Source organism: Urocitellus parryii, chromosome 4 (assembly GCF_045843805.1).
Source record: "Urocitellus parryii isolate mUroPar1 chromosome 4, mUroPar1.hap1, whole genome shotgun sequence".
Lineage (NCBI taxonomy): Eukaryota > Metazoa > Chordata > Mammalia > Rodentia > Sciuridae > Urocitellus > Urocitellus parryii.
In genome coordinates, this window is record NC_135534.1 from 60,916,649 (window position 1) to 60,939,943 (window position 23,295).

General features: G+C 37.3%; 3 protein-coding genes across 3 annotated transcripts; 2 read left to right on the forward strand and 1 right to left on the reverse strand.

Annotated features, from left to right (window-relative positions):
- The first annotated feature begins 290 nt into the window (after positions 1 to 290).
- On the forward strand, positions 291 to 1,235 carry LOC113191346 (olfactory receptor 51I2-like). The gene has a single exon (XM_026401057.2). It carries the CDS (start codon positions 291 to 293, stop codon positions 1,233 to 1,235), a length of 945 nt encoding a protein of 314 aa, XP_026256842.2.
- Positions 1,236 to 2,537: 1,302 nt separating this feature from the next.
- LOC144254280 (olfactory receptor 52D1-like) lies at positions 2,538 to 7,540 on the reverse strand. The gene is made up of 3 exons (XM_077797288.1): positions 6,615 to 7,540; positions 3,771 to 3,862; positions 2,538 to 2,572 (listed from the first exon to the last, which is right to left on the reverse strand). The coding sequence occupies exons 1-3, from the start codon at positions 7,538 to 7,540 to the stop codon at positions 2,538 to 2,540; spliced, it is 1,053 nt and encodes a 350-aa protein (XP_077653414.1).
- Positions 7,541 to 17,515: 9,975 nt separating this feature from the next.
- On the forward strand, positions 17,516 to 18,460 carry LOC113191340 (olfactory receptor 51I2-like). The gene has a single exon (XM_026401051.2). The coding sequence runs from the start codon at positions 17,516 to 17,518 to the stop codon at positions 18,458 to 18,460; it is 945 nt and encodes a 314-aa protein (XP_026256836.2).
- The last annotated feature ends 4,835 nt before the right edge of the window (positions 18,461 to 23,295 follow it).

Below are 23,295 nucleotides of genomic sequence, written 5' to 3' on the forward strand. Positions count from 1 at the left end.
AGGGGCATCCGAGAATTAGAAGAAAAAGTATCAAGGACCTGAATAAACTGCTGAAAGAAGATTCCTGAGTTGCGTCTTCCTTGCGGGCAAGGGGTCGCGACACATAAGAATTGAGGAAGTAGTGACAAGGAGAGTTTTGTCTCTTGTTTTGAAAAAATGTTACCCATGAATTGAACAGAGATTTATAGTTTTAATGTGAGGAAGAGTGCTAGACACAGGTATAAAGGAATATAAACTGTGTTTGTCTTCTTTGCGGGCCAGGGGCCCTACCATCTAGGCAGCAGTGCAGCATGGGAGGAGACACCCACAACAGCTCAGGGTTGCCTCCTTTCACCTTGACAGGACTCCCAGGGCTGGAGGCCTCCCAGCACTGGATGATTTTGCTCCTAGGACTCCTCTACACTGTCTCAATAGTGGGCAATAGCCTGATCCTTTTCATTATCAAGGAGGAGCAGAGCTTGCATCAGCCTATGTACTATTTCCTGTCCCTGCTCTCGGTTAATGACCTGGGTGTGTCTTTCTCCACGCTGCCCACAGTACTGGCCACATTTTGTTTCCACATAAGAGAAATCAGTTTCAATTCCTGCATGGCTCAAATGTTCTTTATTCATTTTTTCTCTTTCATTGAGTCTGGGATCCTGCTGGTCATGAGCTTTGACCGCTATGTGGCCATCTGTCACCCCCTGCGCTATGCTACAGTGCTCACTGATGCCCGTGTGGTGCAGATGGGCATGTCTGCTATTATCCGCAGTTTCTGCATGATTTTCCCTCTGCCTTTGCTTCTATTGAGGCTGCCCTTTTGCAAGGCCAATGTGCTCTCCCATGCCTACTGCCTGCATCCAGATCTGATCCGCCTGCCCTGTGGTGATGTCACCATCAATAATATCTTTGGTCTATTTATTGTCATCTCTACCTTTGGCCTGGATTCTGCACTAGTGTTCATCTCCTATGTGCTCATACTGGGTTCTGTGCTTGCCATTGCCTCCAGGGAGGAACGACTGAAGACACTCAACACGTGTGTGTCACACATGTGTGCTGTGCTCATCTTCTATGTGCCCAAGGTTGGCGTGTCCATGGCTGCTCGCTATGGGAGGCATGCCCCACCCTATGTACACACACTCATGTCCCTTATTTATCTATTTGTGCCTCCCATGCTCAACCCTGTCATCTATTCCATTAAAACCAAAGAGATTCGGCGAAGGCTTTGCAAAATTCTTCTGAGAAGGAAGTTTTGAGCAAGAGACATGCTGAAAATCCAGGTCCTGAGGATAAGGTCCCCTTATATCCACAGATTGAGCTTACAAAACTTGCTTTGATAAGGAATTTTAAATATGCCTCTGTCATGTATGTTACTGTTGGGATTCCTGTCATGAGATGTTTGATGACAGCCTAGCAGTCATTCATAAGTAAGCCAAAAGCATGTCATGGTAAAGTGGGCCAGAATTTATTGAAAAATTTTGTTCAGCTTACTTCTTTTAACACAGGAAATTAGTGTCAGTTTGGAAACAATTTGTAATGCAGAAAGGGTTTTCAAAATTAAAGATTATGTTTAAGAGATGTTATAAGATGACACACATAGAATTATGTATGCCAGTTATTTATTTATTTATTTAATATACCATACACTATTTATGTGAAGTAAATGTAATTGCAAATAAATTGTATTAAATGTTCAAGATTTTAAATAATATTAAAATTTGGCAAAGGTTATATTATGATTTAAATTGTATGTCTTTGTGTATTCAGCAACAAGAAAATAATACAGTAGAATTACTAAAGTACATTGTGTAAAATCCAATATGTTCTCCCAAAATTCATGGTCTTATAAAACTATGGGGGTATAACTTTATGACAAAAAAGATAAAATTAAATAAATAAAATATTCAATTTAAGACACTATGAAAAAATAAACACTTTGAAAATGATTGAAAATACTTAAAGTTACAAATTAATATGAAAGGAAAAGAGAAAACAATTAAAAAAAAACCTAATTTTTTAACAAGGTTGTAAAACTGATGAACATCTGGAAGATGAAATCAAATGAAAATAAAACATCACACATATTAACAGTATGGAGGTATTTGTAAATTATGGAGGAAAGATCTATGAATAATTTAAATCTTGACTAAATTGATATTTTGGGAAAAATAATAAATTGTAAACATTTGAAAAATTAATGATTATTGAGGAAAAAATAATTAATTATAAAACAATTATTCTGCCTCTTACATCTAAAACATTACAATACAAGATCCTTTCCTTATTCTCCCAACAAAATGTTAAGAAATTTTACAACTTGTAGTATATTAAATGATAAACAGTATTGGAAAGCTATACAACCTTGTAAATATAGACCTGATAAATTACATGGAAAAAAATATATCAGCAAAAAATACTATAGACTAAACACACTAATGACAATATAGGTATAAAGAGTAGAAGTTGTGAAGTCATTGAAACAACATGGAATAAAGAATGATGCACATATATTTTAGAATAAAAAAATTATTTTCCAAAATGTTGCAATATGAAACTTATCAAGTAAGAAGTGTGATAATAAATTTGTAATCACCTATAAATTTTTAAACACATGAAGTGAAAAAATGATACATTTTAGCTCAAAATCATTTTATTTTCTGTTGATTTTCTGAATGTTCAATACCATATAATTTCTGGCTCAAATTAGAGAAAAACAATTTTTCCTTTTTTTTTTTTGGTCTGAGGGATTAAATCCAGGGTCTTTAACCATGAAGCCACATCCCCAGACATTTTTATTTTTTTTAATCTTGAAATAGAGTTTCACCAAGTTGCTTGTAGCTTTGGTAAATCACTGAGGGTGGCTTTGAACCTGGGATCGTTTTGCCTCAGTCTCCTGGGCGGTTGGGATTACAGGTGTGCATCACCTTATCTCAAAATTTATCCATATGATTAAGCATCTTTATATACCTGATTTTTAAATAAATCAGTAATCAATATTATAGAACTTGAACAAGAAATGAGCTATTTCTTTTATTCTTTTATATGTATCTGCACATATAAAATCCTGACAACCCTAATTAGACTTTGATGTATTCAATCTTTGCCTATCAATCACCATTATTCCTTTATTTTTTTATTTAATTTATTCTATTTTTATATATGACAGCAGAATGCAATTCAAATCATATTACACAAATATAGCACATTTTTTCATGTCTCTGGTTGTACAAAGAGTCCCACCATTAGTGTTTACATACATGTATTTAAGGTAATGATGTCTGTCTAATTCTATCATCTTTCCTATCCTATGCCCCCTCCCTTCCCCTCCCTCACCTTTGCCCTATCTAAAGTTCGTCTATTCCTCCCACACTGCCCCCTCCATTCCCATTATGAATCAGCATCTTCATATCAGAGAAAATATTTTGAATTTATTTTTGAGGGATTGGCTTACTTCACTTACCATTATATTCTCCAACTCCATCCATTTACCTGAAAATTCCATGATTTTATTCTCTTTTATTGCTGAGTAATATTCCATTGTGTATATATACCACATTTTCTTTATCCACTCATCTACTGAAGGGCATCTAGGTTGGTTCCACAATTTAGCCTATGTGAATTGTGCTGCTATAAACATTGATGTGGCTGCATCACTGTAGTATGCTGTTTTTAAGTCCTTTGGGTATAAACTGAGGAGTGGGATAGCTGAGTCAAACGGTGGTTCCATTCCCAGTTTTCTAAGGAATCTTCATATTACTTTCTATATTGGCTGCACCCATTTGCAGACCCACCAGCAATGTATGAGTGTGCCTTTTCCCCCACATCCTCGCCAACACTTGTTGTTGTTTGTATTCTTAATAGCTGCCATTCTGACTGGAGTGAGATGAAATCTTGGAGTAGTTTTGATTTGCATTTCTCTAATTGCTAGAGATTTTGAACATTTTTTCATGTATTTGTTGTCAATTATCATTGTTAATACAATCAAATAATGTTTATAGATGGAGAGAGTTTGTTCTGGAAGCAGGTTAAAAACACCAATATACAATGTATTGTTAAATGTTGATGCATTTTTGTAGAAATTATATTTGGAAGGATTAATAAAAATTTTATTATTAAATTTTTATTGTGAAATTTGGCAAGATATACTTTCTGCTTATCTTCTTTCTGTTTTTTTTTACACATACATATTATGTTTGAAGTAAAATGTGAGACAGAGAGATAGATAGATAGGCAGGCAACTGAGAGTAACCTGGGAGTTCTAAGGAGCTGAGCCTCTAAGGACGGTTGTAGCATTTCTGCCCTGCTGAAAGAAGCAGAAGAAGGGTTGGATGCTTAAGGCCCTGGCAGGGCCAGCTCATGCACAACAGGCTGAGTCACTGGCACATGCTATAGGAATGGTGACCTCTGTCTATTTTCAAAAGGTGAATTTCTACTAAGTATTCTCATATCAACATGCTATGCCTCTGTAGGGAAGGATGGCAGGAAGATGGTTTGTGGTGGTCAGAAAAACATCACTATGGGAAACCTTGCCTTTTCTAAATAAATACCAGTCTCATATTACTTCCAACTTCAGTAACAAATGATTGACGCTGGATCATCATGTGCTTCAATACCAAGTCATTCCTAGAGGACTGCCATGTCTCTTTTGAGTTTTCCTAGAATTCTAGTCTTACCAGGCTGTCACGAACTCCCTGTATCCTCTCTGCTGCCTTCTTCCTGAACCATTGTCCTGTCCCTCTTTCTCTTCTAATCTCACTCAGAGTGCCACACATCTGATCTTTCTCTTCTGAATTCCTCTGTGCCAAGTCATGACTGGCCCTGGCCCAGGACAGCTCTTTGTGCAAGGATTTGCCTCTATACCTGGACTTGGAGCTCCCTGCAGCCAGAGCTGACACTTTTCTTCTGGTATCACCTTGAGGACATGGTAATAATTTTTCCTTCACTTGCTTTCCTGGGTAAAATGTCTCTCCCTTAGTTCATCACAGGTTTATGGCTGTGCCTCCAGCTGAATAGTCTCAATATAATGTAAATGAATAGAAATGAAATAACTAAATATCTACTACATGCCAAGCACCTATGCTAGACTTGTTTTTACTCCTCATCACAGTGGCATGATGCAGATGCCATTTTTTTTGTTAATTCAACAAAGAATATGACACACACCAATATGATCCATAACACTTTTTCAACAATATTGATAGACTAATTTTAATTATGTGTATGTCACAGATACAATGCTGCTGTGTTGAGGTTTTGAAATGATAATTAACAAATTAGCAAATAGATAAATGCTACAGATTAAGTCATGTAGATATAATGAAATAGAGTATGCTTTTGTATATTTAAGGATTATTCACCAAATACTACCCCACTCTGTATTGAGTGCTTGCTTTGTTTCAGACTCTATAATGAACACTTTACTGGGGCTGGAGACAGGTCTGATGTTTAATTCATGCAACTGGTAAACTAGGAAGCTGAGACTGAAGTTCATGGTCATGTGGATCCATATTTCATATTATTATCCATGATAAAGTGCAAGAAAAAGTATGAGATATTATCCATATAAAAGGAATAACCTTAGACTATTAGTTTCTCTGAATTACAGGCTGTTAATTTAAAATGCAAAGAACAGTTGGCAGGAGTATGAGTAGACTTGAATATTTTAGCACTGAGAGTGATAAAGAACTGAAGGAATATTAAAAAGAAGAACTTGGATTCAGAGCCAGCTTCCCTGCATCTGAAAAAAGGGATGACTTCATGGCTAAAAGGAAAGGGACCTCAAAAATGAAAGATGGGAGGAGGAATGGGGATAGGAGAAAGAATGAAGAAATTGTGGTTCCATTAAGCACTGGTCATATCTTAAGACTGTTTATGAATGTAGAGTTGCTATGTCACATAGTTATCACAATAACCCTGAGGAGTGAACAATTGAAGAAAGGTCTCAGAAAAGTTTTTTACAGTTTGATCAAAAAGGTCAAAAAGGATTGATAACTTAAGTTTTCAAAATTTAATAACTCAACGTATTCCTCACCACAACTTTAAGAGTTTGATATCATTATTATCCTTCCTTAAAAATTGTCCAAACTCAGTCATAGAAACATTTAGCAACATGCTAGAGTCACAAGTTTAGTAAGAAGATGAGCAAAAATTCAAATCCAGGAACTCTGAGTTCACACTTGTTGCCCTTAACTGCTACCCTATGTGATGGAGTTCAGATACAAATTCACTCTAAACACCTTTTTCACTTTTTTTTTTGGCTTTTAGACTCATAAGAAATTATTAGTTTCATAATAGGAATAATTTCTTATATCTTATTTTAGAAGCAGAAACTGATTTGCTCCTTAGTAGGTCATAGCCACTTTTGAGACAGCAGTGAAAATATGATCATCTTTATGGGCTATTCAGAATTTTTCAAGGAGCTGTGGAAACATAATATGTTCAATGTGATAACCAGTCTCCCATTTCATCTGGTCAATCCACTTCCTTCCAGAATTTCCAACCACATAAACCCGGTCTTGTCATATCACAGATCTCCATTCATGTAAATGCATCTAGCAAGCAGTCTTACCCATTTATTATTCTTATCTCCGAGGTCTACTGGAATTCATGTTGAGATCTTCCCCAAGAGAAACAGTCTTAGAAGTCGACTCCGAATCTCCTTGGTTCTAGCTCCATAGATAATAGGATTGAGTACAGGAGGCACCAGCACATAGAGATTCGCTAGAAAGATGTGCACATGCTTGGGAACTCGGTTGTGACCAAAGCGGTGGGTGAGGAAGGAGAAGAAGGCAGGGATGTAGAAAACGAGGATGACACCAAGATGGGAGCCACAGGTACTCAGAGCCTTGTGTCTGGCATCTTGAGATGGCAAACGAAAGACAGCATGGAGGATAAAGCCATAGGAGATGGCAATGAGGATGGAATCCAGACCCACAGCCAGAAGGGCCACAGTCAGCCCATAGACAATATTGACAGTGATGTTGGCACAGGCCAGCCGAGCGATGCCCATATGCTCACAGTATGTGTGAGCCATGACATGGTGGCCACAGTAGGGCAGTCGCCTCAGCAGGAAAATGAAGGGGGAGACAATAGCTACACTCCGGAATATACCAACAATGCTAATTCTGCCTATGACAACATGGTTGAGAATGGTTGTGTACCTCAGTGGGTTGCAAATAGCCACATATCGATCAAAGGCCATGGCCAGGAGAACTGAGGATTCCAGAGCATAGATAGCATGGACACAAAACATCTGGGCCAGGCATCCAGCAAAGGAAATCTCATCTTCATGGAACCACAAAATGGCAAGTGTCTTGGGCACAGTGGTGGAGCTGAGAGCCAGGTCAGTGAGTGAGAGAAGACAAAGGAAGAGGTACATGGGTGTATGTAGGCCACTGTGTGTCACAATGACCAGGATGATGGTAGCATTGCCAAGCAATGCTACCAGGTACAAGGCACAGAATGGAATTGCAATCCAGATATGGGCAAACTCCAGCCCTGGGATTCCTGTCAGAACGAGAGTGTCTGGGAGACTGTTATCACTGATGTTGGAGGCTGACATCCTTCCTAGCAAATCAAGGGTTCCTTCCAAGGGTTGATGGTATGTCTACCCTGGAACAACAGGCATGTGGTTGATTCATATGAAAAGATAGATCTATCTATGAAACAATCTATTTAGATTAAGAAAATTATTTACTTCCATTAACTAGTTAAAGCAACTGAAAAACTATCACATATAATCCTTAGTCCCCTCCCCCTTATGATCATTCTTGCTTTTACAACATTAGTATTTGAGTTCTATAGCTACAGCACCAGGATAAGTTTTTATTCATTTGCTCAATTTGGTACTTTCTATCATACGCGGCAAATAATTCACTGGTGTTTTGTCTATACATACTTAAGAGTTCTTCTTCTTCTCCCTCTTCCTCCTCCTCTTTCTACCTTCTTCTCCTTTTTCTCTTCTTCTCCTTCTCCTCCTCTTCTTCTTCTTTCTCCCTTCTCCTCCTCCTCCCCCCACCCCCCTTTTCCTCCATCTCCCCTTTTTCTTCACCTGATGCCATTTCAGATATCTGGGGAAATTTTTTTCTTTGCATTCTCCATCCATGGTTTTGAACTTGAAGACTAGTTTCTCTGACTCTTACATTCTTTCTTTTTTCTAATCTAATTCTTAATCATCTTGTTGTTTGTACTTCACAAAATCCTAGAGGTAAGGCTATCGTTATGTAATTATAACCTCTACCTTACCCACAACACTGTTTTTATCCAAATGCTTTAATCAGCATGCACTAAAGTATCAATTTTAGTAATTCTTAGTAACATACCATTGGCTTTTAGACTTAGAGCTGTTCTGCTTTATTCAATTAATTCCCATATTTGTAAAACATTTACCCAATCTTAAGCCAAGTAAATTATTTTTTCTTTTTTTCTTTTTTTTTTAAAGAGAGAGTGAGAGAGGAGAGAGAGAGAGAGAGAGAATTTTTAATATTTATTTTTTAGTTCTCGGCGGACACAACATCTTTGTTGGTATGTGGTGCTGAGAATCGAACCCGGGCCGCACGCATGCCAGGCGAGCGCGCTACCGCTTGAGCCACATCCCCAGCCCCAAATTATTTTTTCTATGTTACTTAAAGTTCCCAGAAAATCCTGGGCAACCAAGATATATACACCCATCTCATGATTGAATGTTAACAGAGCACATCTGTTGGCACTATGCAAGAGAATTGAACTTTAGCAGACATGTTAAGTATGGAGACAGCACTCTGATACTAAGCAAAACCAGGTCATATTCCTGGAAGTCCACCAGTATATGCCAATTGCTGATAGAGTCAGGTATAGGGAGAAAGTGGAGTGTCTTGATGTTGCCAACAGTAAAGACATCCAAGAAGAGTAAATTTTTTTGTTGTTGTTGTAGAGGGATAGCTAATATTATATACATTCTTCTTTAGTTACATATTATATACTTAAAAATAACTTTTGTTGAATGTCAGGAAATTTGAATCTCTATTCTGTTTTTGACATAAGATTATCAAATGACTATGATAAAAATCTGTCACTTATCTGTATACCTAGTTTTATAAAGAGCAATGACTCTGGAATCCCAGTCTAAGCTTACCTACTTCTTCACTATTTGGCATTGGATAAATCCTACTATATTTTGAGATGCTGAATTTTATTTCTAAATTGAAAGTAAAAACACTTAGCCTACATATCTCATACAAAATTTATGGTTGAGGTACATAAGATTGAAAGTTGGAACACTAAAACCTATTTCTTCCCCCATTTTATTAACTCTTTGCCCCATAGCAGAATACTGGGTTGGAACAGAATATATTAATTATTCTCCTCTCTACCTCATCAAAGGGAAATATGAGTTCTGAGAAGTGAAGCAATGGAATCCAGATTACAAATCTTATTACTGCCAGAATCAGTGTCCTGATTCTAACTTTGGTGTTTGCACCTCACTTAACTATTCATTTATATGGCCTGCAGTTGAATTCTCAAGTTATTCTTGCAAGGCACTTTGTATTGTATCAGTACCTAATTCTGGAATCAATTCATTAAGTTGGCTCCAAAGTGACAGATAAAATTAGAAAGGCCCTCTTACTGGCATAGATACTTTCTCTGATGACCCTAACTCTTAGGGGAAAGAATCTTGAGTGGTGGAAAGTGGAGGGCTTAAGTTACTACAAATTCTCTTCCCAGTTTATTTCTGTCTCCAAAGATATATTTCATATGGTCATTGTCAGGAGCCTGCTATACTATGAGAATTTGTGGAAGGTGGTTCTGAAAAATTCAGGTGCAATCAAGGTTGTCTTTTAGGGAAGAGTGGGGGAAAAAAAACATTGAGCTGGAATCCCACTCTGGGGCATTCTCTTTAAATTTTCTCACCCATTTTCTGTTTGGGTCACTATGATGTCTGAGTTTTTGAGTTTTCCCTCTTGGATTTACCCAGATATAAATACATTAACTCTAAGACCTTTCCTTTTTGGACCCTAATTTCAAGAACATACCTTTGGTTATACATGATGTGGAGATTCACTGTGGTGCATTCATATATGTACATAAGAAAATTATGTCAGATTCATTCAGCTGTCTTTCCTATTCCTGTTCTCCTCCCCATGGTGTACTACCATGAGAGTGGAATCCTAATTATAATAAAATGCACTCCATGTTTGTATAAATATGTCAAAATACACTCTATTTTGATGTATAGCTAAAAAGAACAAATAATAATAATAATAATAGTAATAATAATAAACATACCTGTATGCATGATGTACATTCACTAGTTACGTGGGCTTAGGTTGGAGCTCTGTGAAGGGTTATTGTGCGTGAGTGTGAGGGATGTGGGAGTGTGTGGTGGAACAACAGTTTGTTCAGATGGAGTGTACAGTGGTTTGTTTCGGGGTGAAAAGCTGTGTCCTTGTGCAGGTTGGGTGGGTGTGATCTAGGGGATAGATGAGGTCTGAGTGTGTAATCTGGTCCTTCCTCAATTCTGTAGGCTCTGGAAGTATCTTCAGTTTTTCTCTGAGTTCCCAACTTCTTTGTTCCTGGTGCAAGCTAAATGTGCTTATTTATTGACTGATGGTCACATGAAAAACCCATATAGCCTGCTCTAGGGATTTGATCCATGGTGTTCATTTTTAGGAATAAAGAAGAAAGTATAGAGAAAGAAATGAGTAAGGAGAATTTCCACAGGGAAAAGTGAAAATAAACACCTGGCAATTAAAATTTTTATTTTTTCCCCCTCTCTCTCTTTTAAAACTTTTTCTCCCCTTTCAATCTGTTTTCTTTCCTTTTTTCTTTAACATTGGGTATGTTTCTGAATTCCCATATAGTACAGATTCTGGTATTCTATGCACATATGGCATCAAGAATGTTTTATGAAAAATAGGTGGAGAGGAATGGCCCTGGACAATTATGTTCTGTTCTCCCATTATCCTTCATTTCAGAAAATACATTTTTAAATTACTGAGATTTTTAAGAACATAGCAGAAGAACATTGAACAAACACATGGCTTTTCTGAGCATGGGTTCCTATGCTGCTGTAGGTTTCATGCACCTGGAAGAAGCCATAAGAGAGAGCAGCCTCCACCCTGTGGCCAAATTCCCTCATATCATTGACATGGCATTAACAAGAGCAACAGAACACTTTAAATTTCATCGGTTGTTAAGCTTAAAACTAATTTGTAGGGAGGATAATTTCTTAACAAGGTTCTAGTTTTTCCTTCAATCAGTTTATGTATCCAAAAAGTCAATATTAGTAGAATATGTTAATATTAACTAATCAATAATTTTAATTAATTAGTTAATTAAGATTATTAAGAAAGATTAATTAATAATATTCATTTAATTTTTGAAAGTAAGCTCTGAGAACCCTTTTTTTTTAAAATGTAAATAACCTAGCAGAGAGTGGAAAGTGTTTGCCATGCGGGGAACACTGTTGTATAGAAGAGCTGGTAACTGCTAGAATTAGCTTCTGCCCTAAGAGAAGAGTTTCTGCTTTTCAGAACCTTAAAATTAGGGTGTTCACAGAGGTAGATTTTAAGGGCTTTTCAAATAGATCCCACAGAGCTGGTGTTGGTATATCTGGGGGATCTTATGAGGCTAGTTCAAAGAAAGGGCAAAACAAAACAAAAGAAAAACATACCACAGCTGCTTCTATTAGAATTAACTGCTGATGCCCAGAATAAAATTGTTGCAGGAGTAACAATGACAACAACAGAAACCCAAGAGGAAAAGTAAATCCTGAACTACCTCTAATGCTTCCTATTAGCAGAGCCTAACAATGCATTTGATTTCAGAACTTCTGAACACTACCAAAATACTCTGATTTCAAATCACACATTACTAACATAAAGATGCATAGCACGTGCTCTGGGCAGGTATGCTGTGATTTAATGAATAATTACAGCAGCTTGTTCTTGGTCAGAATCAGGAATAGCAATCATCCCTTTCCTTCTTGCCTAGGAGAGGAGATGCACCCGACAATATTCAGGAATATAAAACTGAATTTGCTTTTTCTGATGACAGAAGTTTTTTATCAGCAATCACATGTGAATGGACAATGAACATGTTCACGAGTTGGTCTCCATGCAGGGACACACCTCAGGCTGTAGAACATGCACTCCTCCTTCTAAGCCTTGAGGAAGACAGTAGATGTGTCAGCCCAAAAGTTAACAGGACAGAAGAAATAGATGTGTTAAAACTAATTCCTGAAACACTATGCATGTTTCAGCCATTGTTCAGATATTGAAGAAAAAACAATGTCAGTTTTGAAATTTCATCAGGAAGATTTACATTGTTAAAAATTATTCTGCTAACACAGAGGCTGAGTGCTGTAGCACATGGTACAGGTACCAATTAAGAGTCTGTTTTGGTGATTTTTCAATGGTATCTTTGACCAAAGTTATAGAATTTGTGAGAGAAATGAGCTGTTTCAGCTTCTATTGTATCTGCAATTGAACCCTAATGCCTAGCCACTCTACGCTGACTTGGATGCATTCTGTCTTTGCATTGATGTAGGCATCACCATGATTGCGTAGCATTTGTAGATGCAGACTTTTTTTTTTTTCGTAAAAACACTAATGTATTTGATATTATTAAACATTTTTTTTGGAAGATTAACAGAAATGTCACTAGAAGTTCTTTGGTAGTGAGATTTTGAGGGTTGTATTTTCCTACTTGGCTCTATTTTCTATTTTTGTATAATATATTCACATTTTGTTTAAGGTAAAATGAGACAGAAGGAGAGGGATGGGGGAGAAAGCTAAAGGGTCTGAGAATGGTCTAGGAGCTCTAAGGAGTTAAGTATCACAGGAGGATCTGTGTGCCCTCCTGGTGCCTCTCTACTCTTCTCAAGGGCCAAGCACCTCCTGTTCCTAGTTGAGTGATTCTCTTTCAGGTGTGTCCATGGGCTGTGGAGGGACCAGCCAGTACCCATGGGAGCTCCAAGAGCCTCCTCCCCTGGGCCTCAGGGGCTGAGTACACATTGGAAACACATCACATTTCAGTGCTCACATCCCACTTCACCTAACGGCAGTGCTTGTGAAATGTTTCCCCTGTAATAAAAGGATAAAATCATATAATTTGTTTGAAACAAAGTAACAGAATATTTTATCTATGGCATGTCAGTATTACTAATCTCATACGATCTCTTCATTAATCTGGGCTAACTACACAAGTGATTTGAAATTTCTAGGCTAATTTTACAACTTTAACAGGATCTTCATACAAATAATTATACTGTTTTTAACCACTTTATTGAGGTGTAATTGACATACACAAAGCTAAACATGCTTAATGTATAAAACTTAATGAGTTTGAAAACAATTATACAACCATGAAAACATTACAATCTATACTGTAAACATATCTGTGTCTAGAAGCTTCCTCCTATCTTTTTTTTTTTTTTTTTAATGATGACTGCCTCATTAGGTTTACCCTCTTAGGGGCTCTGGTGTAGATCAGTGGCAAAGTACTTGCTTGGCATGTGCAAGGTCCTGGATTCGATTCCCAGACCTGACCAAAACAAATAAACAAGCAAAAAACTACCACAAAAAAACCAACAAAACCCAGATCTATTCCCTTAGAAAATTTTGAAGTCTTCCAATAATTCTGTTAGCTATAGGCACTTTCTGGTAAGTAGATCTCTAGGAATTATTTAGTTACTTAACTAAAACTTCATAACCTTTGATCAACACATCCTCACTTTTTTGATGCCTTTTTGTGTGTGTGTGTGTGTGTGTGTCAGGTAAAGTTAAAAGGTTATTTAAGAATGTATAACTTGTATGAGCAAGCCCATGATGTAGGCAGAACTATTATTCTTGTTTTATAAGTAAATTTGTGAGGCCACAGAACAGATTGAAGGACTTGCTCAGGAAAACACAGTTCATAGGTGGGGAAGGAGAAGATGAACGTTAGTTAACACAGTCTGATTCCCAAGGCCAGGACTAGTCTGAGGTGGAGCTGGTAACTAACATCACTGAGCAAATGCTTGCAATTCTTGTCTACCCTTTTAAAAAATCTAGCACTTTTCTTACTTATGTTCACATAGAAAGTGGCTTTGGATGTAGGTCAGACTATAAGGTGACAAATTGTTGCAGTGTACCTATTCTGAGGATTTTCCCCTGGTGTAAGATGTTCAGTGCTAAAACTGGTGCATTCCAGGCAAAGCATCATGACCACCCCATCTGCTGACTCGAGATGGTGAGATTTTGTATGGTTAAGTGATTTTATTTCTTGAAATCTATTTGAGTCGTGGCATGGTGAATGAAAAGATCCATAATCTGGGAATCAGTGAGAATCCATGGGTAGGAGATTCAAACTAGCTCTGTTGTTGATTTACTGAATAAATTCTGCCTGGGCCTCAGCCCTTGAAGATGAAGAGTTGAATAATGTTGATCACTTTAGGATAAACCAGTTTGACTCTTAATTTCTTTGAAACACCTAAGGGGGAGAAATGACAGGGCACAGAAGAATCATCCACTCAATATTTTTTTCATGCTCCCTAGAGCCCCAGCCATCTCTTTTTACCCTGGATTTATCAGACCCAGGGGACCTTAAGAGGTGGCTTTATAGAGCTCAGAGCAGGGAGCTGACGAGGCTGGCAGTAGAGCTCTGTGCAGAGCTGCTTACACAGTATGTGGAGTCTTTGGTGTTCCCCCTGTTGAGCACCACAGCTACCTCTCTCCCAGATTCATCAGTTACTCTGAGGAGGTAAGGGGAAACTTCAGCTCTTCTCTCATAGAGATCCTCAGAAGCCACATTCATTGCACTGGATTCTGAAAACAACTGGAGTACAAAGATTTGAAGAAGAGGCTGTGATTTTAGAGTTTTTTTTCCTGCATATAATTTCTATCTCTGTACTCATACTCCCCATCACCATTGGTGCCTGAAACTGCACTATGCCAGCCTTATTTTGAAGCTGTAGTCTGGGATGCATAGATCTGGCTTAGAAGGGCATCTGAGGTTTTGCTAGGTGTGAATGTGTCAGTATGATTAACTCATGCTTCAATTAAATAGCAGATAAAAAACTGATTCAAAAGAAGAGAGACTTTGATGGGAAAACTGAAAAGAAGAAAGATAATTTGAGGATTACACCTGAATCTTAGATCCTAAAAGTTCATCTTTCTTGTTCCTTTCTCTGTTTCCATTTATTCATTTTTTCTCATATGTTGCAAGAGGAATCTAAATATGCACTTTAAATGTTTTATTCTGTACTTTTTCTATTTTATAAATGTGAAAATGAGCTATGAGGAAGTTAATTAATTCACAGCAGCTGGTATGTGGCAAAAGTGAGATAAAACTTTATTATCAGATGTTTACTTATCTGAATCCTATTACACTAGAAACATGGGTAATAATGTCTTCTTCTTAAAAAGTTTATTTAGTACACATACTTAAAAATTAAAAGTAGAATTAGTTATCTCAGAATCCTAGTCCAGCGTACTAAATGCCAGTATCCTTGCCCAAGCATTGAGGATAAAATGAGAAGAAACAAAAAATCATGGGAGTTTTGAACTTATTAAGAGTGAAAGATACTATTCAAACAACCAAATATGTTTCAATCTAATTTTAAAGTGTGATAAAAGCAATGAATTAAAAATATATGTCAGTGCATGTAAGAGGGCCTTACAAGCATGAGAAGCAATGAATGATTAGAGTAAATGGAAGCTAATAAGTTCCTGGATCTGTTGCTCCTGCTGTCTGTCATGGTGCAGATTTGTATTCTTATTTGAATTTTTATTTCCAAAGGTAAAAGAAACCATTCGAAGGTTTTCAACAGGGCTGTAAAATCATTTAACTTATTATTATTATTATTTGCTACACATGACAGTACAATGATCTTGACAATTCATACATTTGAATCAAATGGTATTATTATTATTATTATTATAAATATTTTTTTAGTTATGGATGGACACAGTATTTTTATTTATTTTTATGTGCTGCTGAGGATCGAACCCAGTGCCTTGCACATGCAAAGCAGGTGCTCTACCACTGAAATCTATTTGAGTTGTAGCATGGTGAATGGAAAGATCCATAATCTGGGAATCAGTGAGAATCCATGGGTAGGAGATTCAAACTAGCTTATTATTTGTAAACAGCCCTAACTTATTATTTGCAAACAAATAATTTGCCTGCTTTGTGTAGAATAGATCAGAGAAAGGTTGGCCTGAAACCAGGTAGTCATTAAAGAAGGCTGTGTGAATATCCTGGTTTAAAGAAGTGAGTTATATATTAGAGAAGTGATCATAGATTAACTAGAGCTCTGAATAGGAGAAGTGACGGAGGTCAAGGGTGTCTTATGAGTTTTCTTACATAAAGCCTATAAGTAGATGGGGAAGGAATTTAATGAAATGATAAATATTGAAGAGGATCAAGTATGACAAGAAAAAGTTAAATGTCCTATTTTATGTTTGAGACACTAGTGAAATCTTACAATTGAGAATTGATGCATGAATGAATAACTAGAAGAGATGCCTGGATTAAATATATAAATTTAGGATCATTAATGTACAGAGGAATAATAATGTGGACACTATGAATAGAAAATAAATGAGAATATTACTTGTGAAAGAGCCTAGATAAAATGGGTGATTATCAGAAGGATGTGAGAGGGTAATAAGTTCATTATTACTTTTTGTTTCCTATGATTGTAGCTCTTGAAATTGATCTTCAGTAAGGAAGAAGTTGGTAGAGAATAGGGGTATATCTGAATGTTGAATGGAGTGATCTATCCAGACTCTCAACTTAGCCTACCTATTGGAATAGCTTGAGAGATAAATAATGAATGAGAGCAGCAATAACAACCGAAACCTGATTCCTCAGTTCTCTCTACAGAGTTTCACATTTAATTGGTATAGGTGTGGTCTGAGGAAAGGGGTTTTTGAAAGTTCCTCAAGTGCATCTAGCACACATTGCAGTTTGAGAATCTGACTTAAAGTGAGAACAAACTTGGGAACATATAGGGCAGAAAACACCAAGAGCAATCAGTAGTGGAGGAGTGTGGGGTGATGGATACTTGGTGGATGAATAAGAGATGCAAGCAGTGAAGAGAAGATGAGGTCCTGGAGTGATGGCGGTGTGCAGGCAGGAGAGGAGAAGCAGCTGAGAAGATGGAAGAAAGAGCACGAATCATTAGCTGCAGATTATTGAGGCATTGTGCCTCATTTACTGAAGAAGCTGATAGCTAGGAATAAGTACAAAGAAAAAGTCATTCTTCATAAGTGGGGAAACATTAGATCCTCTGACAAATGCAGGGAGAAAATAGGAGAATATAGAAAAAGGAGACTAAGGATTTCTTTGGAGAACAAGCTGGAGCCCATGACAGATATAAAGATCCTGCAGACAGTGGAGGGTCTGAAATGTAATCTCCTTCTTTCTGGCATCCCCATGGTCTATGGTATTGGAAGCTACATGTCACTGTCCCTCATTTTCCCAAGACACTAGCTGATTCTAATTGTTATTTTTTCCTCCATGTGTCCTCAATTCACTATGGTTGTATTTCCCTCAAAGGCATTCAGAAACTACGATGAGAAGTTTGGGGACTAACCTCTCAAGTACCACCAGCTTCATACTCATGGGCTTCCCAGAGTTGGAAAGCCTGGAGCACTGGCTGGCCGCCCTCCTCCTGCTGCTTTATGCTGTCTCCATCCTAGGCAACACCCTGATTCTCTTCATCATCAAGGAGGAGCAGAGCTTGCACCAGCCAATGTACTACTTCCTGTCCCTTCTGTCTGTCACTGACCTGGGGGTGTCCTTTTCTACTCTGCCCACTGTCCTGGCTTCTATGTGTTTTCATGCTCCAGAGACTGCTTTTGATGCCTGCCTGGCCCAAATGTTCTTCATTCATTTTTTCTCTTGGACAGAATCTGGGATCCTGTTGGCCATGAGTTTTGACCGCTATGTGGCCATCTGTAACCCTTTGCGCTATTCTTCAGTGCTCACTGATGTCCATGTAGCCAGAATGGGAATATCCATTATCATCCGCAGCTTTTGCATGGTCTTTCCACTTCCTTTCCTCCTGAAGAGGCTGCCCTTCTGTAAGGTCAATGTTCTGATCCATTCGTACTGCTTGCACCCTGACATGATCCGCCTGCCCTGTGGAGATACCACCATCAACAGCATGTATGGCCTGTTCATTGTCATCTCTGCCTTTGGTGTAGATTCAGTGCTCATCCTCCTCTCCTATGTGCTCATTTTGCACTCTGTGCTGGTCATTGCCTCCAAGGAAGAGAGGCTCAAGACACTTAACACATGTGTAGCACATATCTGTGCTGTGCTCATCTTCTATGTGCCCATGGTTAGTGTATCAATGGTCCATCGATTTGGGAAGCATGCCCCTGAGTATGTGCACAAGTTCATGTCCTTGGTCTATCTCTTTGTGCCTCCAATGCTCAACCCAATTATCTATTCCATCAAGACTAAGGAGATTCGTAAGAGACTACACAAGATGTTTTTTGTACCCAAGCTCTGATTAGGGGGAAAGGTTCTGGAAAATCAAGCACGTTAGAGATTCTTGCTATTGCTACTGTTTGAGTTCATCAGGCTAATTCTTTGGAGTCTTTCAATCTCCTTCTAAACATGGAATGACAATTTTGTTCCTGGCTGTTGTTACCGGTTGTAGTTTAAATACAGTCTATAATATCAGGCTGCCCTAGGATGGAAAAAGTATCCTAAGTTGCCACAAATACTTTTTCTTGAGATTCAACAGGAAGAGGGTTTTGAATTAGATCCTTAGTTTTAATATCTTAGTAACCCTATGCTTTCAATTAAATCTAAAAAAATAATGTATGCATATATACCATGTTATAATTGGGGACTATGTGATTTGAGATCATATGTTTCACCCACAAATTGTTAAGAGAATAATAGTTTTGAATATCTTTAAACTTAAAATTATAGATATAAATGACTTTTTTAAAACCAAGCTTACGATTTTGAAATATGAGTACTCATATATCCATTAAAATGCAGCACACATTCTTGTCACAATTACCATGTAACATAAGCCACATGAAACCTGACATTTAGAAGTTTTAAACAATGAGAAATATCTTAGGATAAAGGCATATGCTCTCATCCTCGCATGAGCAGAGAGACAATTCAGCTTTCCCTGAGGAGCTACCTGGCACACTAAACGGAAAGCAACAGATGTTGGTGATCAGTGGAGGACAAGTCCCTAGTAGCAGTGCAGCTTGGCAGTCTTCTGGAACATGGGCTTCCTTCCTAGGTTGAGCAACCCAGCCCAGAGATTTCAGCACATCCTGGGACAGAGAGGGGAGAAGTTGAAGGATGTCAGGAAATTCACAAAGAGCAGCTGTGGAAAGGGAAGAATTGTCTGAAATACATGCTAATGAAACAGCCCACACCACACAGGCATGTGGACCCTTGGGAGAAGTGAGCTACTGCTGTGGTGGGGTGTTCACCGGGCAGTAGACAGACCATGGCAAAACTCAACTCTGAGGGACAATTCGAAAAAGCAGAGTTTAGGCAAAAATTCAATCTTTAAATCAACATCTCTCTCTCTCTCTCTCTCTCTCTCTCTCTCTCTCTCTCTCTCTCTTTTAACTGAATTATTTATTCTAATTTGTTATACATGATGGCAGAATACAATTCATTTCATATTACACATAGCACAATTTTTCAATTCACTGATTGGGCACAAAGTATTTTCACACCATTCGTGTCTTCCTACATGTACTTAGGGTAATGATGTCTAACTCATCCCACCATCATTCCTACCCCCTTACCCCCTCCCTCCCCCTCCCTCCCTTTTGCCCTATCTTAAAGTTCCTTCATTCCTTCCAAGCTCCCTACCCCATCGCCATTATGAGTCAGCATCCTCATATCAAAGAAAACATTCAGCCTTTGTTTTTTTTTTTTTGGCATTGGTTTGCTTCATTTAGCTCTATATTCTCCATGAATGGCCATTTACCTGAAAATGCCATGATTTTATTCTCTTTTAATGTTAGTAATGTTCCATTGCATATATATATATATATATATATATATATATATATATATATATATATATATATATATATACCAAAGTTTCCCTATTCATTCATCTACTGAAGGGCATCTGTGTTGGTTCCACAATTTTGCTATTGTGAATTGTGCTGCTATAAACATTGATATGGCTGTGTCCCTGTGGTATGCTGTTTTTAAGTCCTTTGAGTATAAACCAAGGAGTGGGATAGCTGGGTCAAATGGTGGTTTCATTCCAAGTTTTCTAAGGAATCTCCATACTGCTTTCTATGTTGGCTACACCAATTTACAATCCCACTAGCAATGTATGAGTGTTCCTTTTCCCCCACATCCTCGCCAACACTTATTGTTGCATTCTTGATAGCTGCCATTCTGACTGTAGTGAGATGAAATCTTAGAGTAATTTTGATTTGCATTTCTCTAATTGTTAGAGATGTTGAACATTTTTTCATATGTTTGTTGATTGATTGTATATCCTCTTCTGAGAAGTGTCTGTTCAGGTCCTTGGCCCATTTTTTGATTGGGTTATTTGGTTTTTTGGTGTCAAGCTTTTTGAGTGCTTTATATATTCTGAAGATTAGTGCTCTAGCTGATATGCTTGTGGTAAAGATTTTCTCCCATTCTGTAGGCTCTCTATTCACCTCACTGATTGTTTCTTTTGCTGAGATGAAGTTTTTTAGTTTGAATCCATCCCATTTATTGATTTTTAATTTTAATTCTTGCACTGTAGGAGTTTTATTAAGAATACTGGGGCCTAATCCCACATGATGGAGATTTGGGCCTACTTTTTCTTTCATTAAGTACAAGGTCTATGGTTTAATTCCTAGGTTCTTGATCCACTTTGAATTGAGTTTTGTGTATGGTGAGAGATAGAAGTTTAATTTCATTTTGTTACATGTGGATTTCAAGTTTTCCCAGCACTATTTGTTGAAGAGGCTATCTTTTCTCCAGTGTACATTTTTGGTGCCTTTGTAAATTGACATCTCTTTAACTGTATTTTTGCTCTTAAGAACACGAAAGCCTAGGGATGTGGCTTAGTTGTACAGCACTTGGATAATGCCGAAGTCCGGCTGCAGCAAAATAACCGGGGGGTGACGAGCAACTTGTGTAGATTGATACAGCAGGAGTGGGAGCCGTTTATTGTAGGACAGTTATTTTGCTGCAGCCGGACTGCAGCAGGATAACTTGTAGGATGCCCTGAATTCAGTTCCCAGAATCAGGGGCTGGGGTGGGAGAAGTCAGATAACTTTCCTAAAAGATCAGATCATATCCACCAAGTAACATGATAAAATTACCTGATCAAACGTAAGAGCAGTAAAAACTTGAATTTACAGTAGATCCTCTTGTTTGCTGAACTGAGAAACCAGAAAACAAAACAAAACAAAATAAAAACCTACATATGAGACCTTCAACATAACTATGAAATAGGGAAACCCTAAGAACACTGTCCCCAGTTGGGGAGACCTAAATCCCAAGCCAAAATCTGAGTGGATGGTTTTGAGATTGGTTGGGGACTGGGAATGATACTTTCAGGCTCAATTGCTTACAGAAATGAGAGGATCAAGCAGTGCTGTCATGGTTAAGCATTGAAGAATCTCGGAAATATACAGCAAATGAGCTCTTCCAAAAGGATAGAGCCTTAACCTGAAGGAAAATAAATAAATAAAGTTCATATGAGTGAAAGACAAAAAAGTTTCTGAGGATATAAGGGAAATAGCTCAAATAAAGCAGGAACAGGAAGTGCAGCAACTCAATACAGTTCTCAATCTGAGAGCACAACTTTGAAGCAAAGTCTGTGGTGTTCTAGGTTGGAACTGGAGAGGGCAGAACATCCTCACGAACAGACTCAGCTTGACTCACAGTGTCAAGCTTAGTAAATATAAGCAATTTAGTAAATTGCTTAGTAAATATAAGCAATTTTCCTAGATAAGAGACTTGTTAAAAAAAGCTTTTTCTTTCTGAGATAAATTAAGTGGTAAAACAGAGACAGTTGGAACTTTGAGCTGTTTGCCCAACTACAGAAAGGAAGCAACAGCAAAGTCACTGGAGGAGCTATTCTGCCATCTCTTCTTCTCTGGAGCATCCTCCCAGTGACCTTGGAATATCATTCTTTCTTTATTTATAGGAACAGCTAAAATTGGGTTGGAATGTGGGTAGTGCTAGGAATGAACCCAGGAACTTGTCCATGCTGTGCAAGTACTCTACCACTAAGCCATAACCTCAATCTGTTCTTTTCTTTCTTTCTTTCTTTCTTTCTTTCTTTCTTTCTTTCTTTCTTTCTTTCTTTCTTTCTTTCTTTCTTTCTTCTTATTTTTTTACATGTTGATGGAGCTTTATTTTATTAGCTTATTTATATGCAGTGCTGAGAATAGAATCCAGTGTCTTACACATGCTAGGCAAGTGCTTGACTACTGAGCCACAACCCAGCTTATTTTTGTATGGGCAAAAAAAAAAAAAAAATGGAAGCAAAATGGAAGAAAATCATCAAGGACAAAATGAATCCATGACTCTCAGAGATATGCTGACATTAGGAATCTACAATCTCATTTTCAAGATGCTTTTTATATTCTAACATTTCAGTATCTGTATCTGAAATTATAAACCATGTTAGTGAGTTCAGTATTTTTTTAGGCTTTAAAAAAATGCATCTCAATCTCAACCATACAATAGAATCACATCATAAGGTATGTGGATAGCAAGAACGAGTACTCTCGTAACACTGAAAGATATTGGGATCATTTATATAAACATATACTTATTTTGTTTTGCTGCTGCTTAGTAAATATAAGCGATTTCCCTAGATAAGAGACTTGTTAAAAAAAGCTTTTTCTTTCTGAGATAAATTAAGTGGTAAAACAGTATTTTATGAAATGTATTGACTTTAAAATAAATGATACATGTCAAATTTGTTTACAACATTTTTGTATGTACAAAGCCTGAGAGTTTTCATTAAATAATTTCTCAAAAATAAAATGATATTTGTTTAAATATAAGGTCAAATCAAATAGTCTGAATTATATTTAGTAACTCTTTCACCCTTTATTGTCACAAACTTTTATTTATATATTATTTGTGGAAGTATTTTTATAGATGTTTAGTTTGTAAATGTTGAGTGGTATTTCCTGTTGAATGTAATCATAAATAATCATTCTGTGTTGAATAATTGATGTGTGAAATATTTCCCATCTCCTACATAAGGTTTTGAATATGTCTGTTCAACAATAATTTATTTATTTATTTGAGTTTTAGATTTATTATACTTAACTTTTCTATATTCTCAGAAATTTGTTTACAAAATTGCTAGTTCTCAAACTTTTGTGT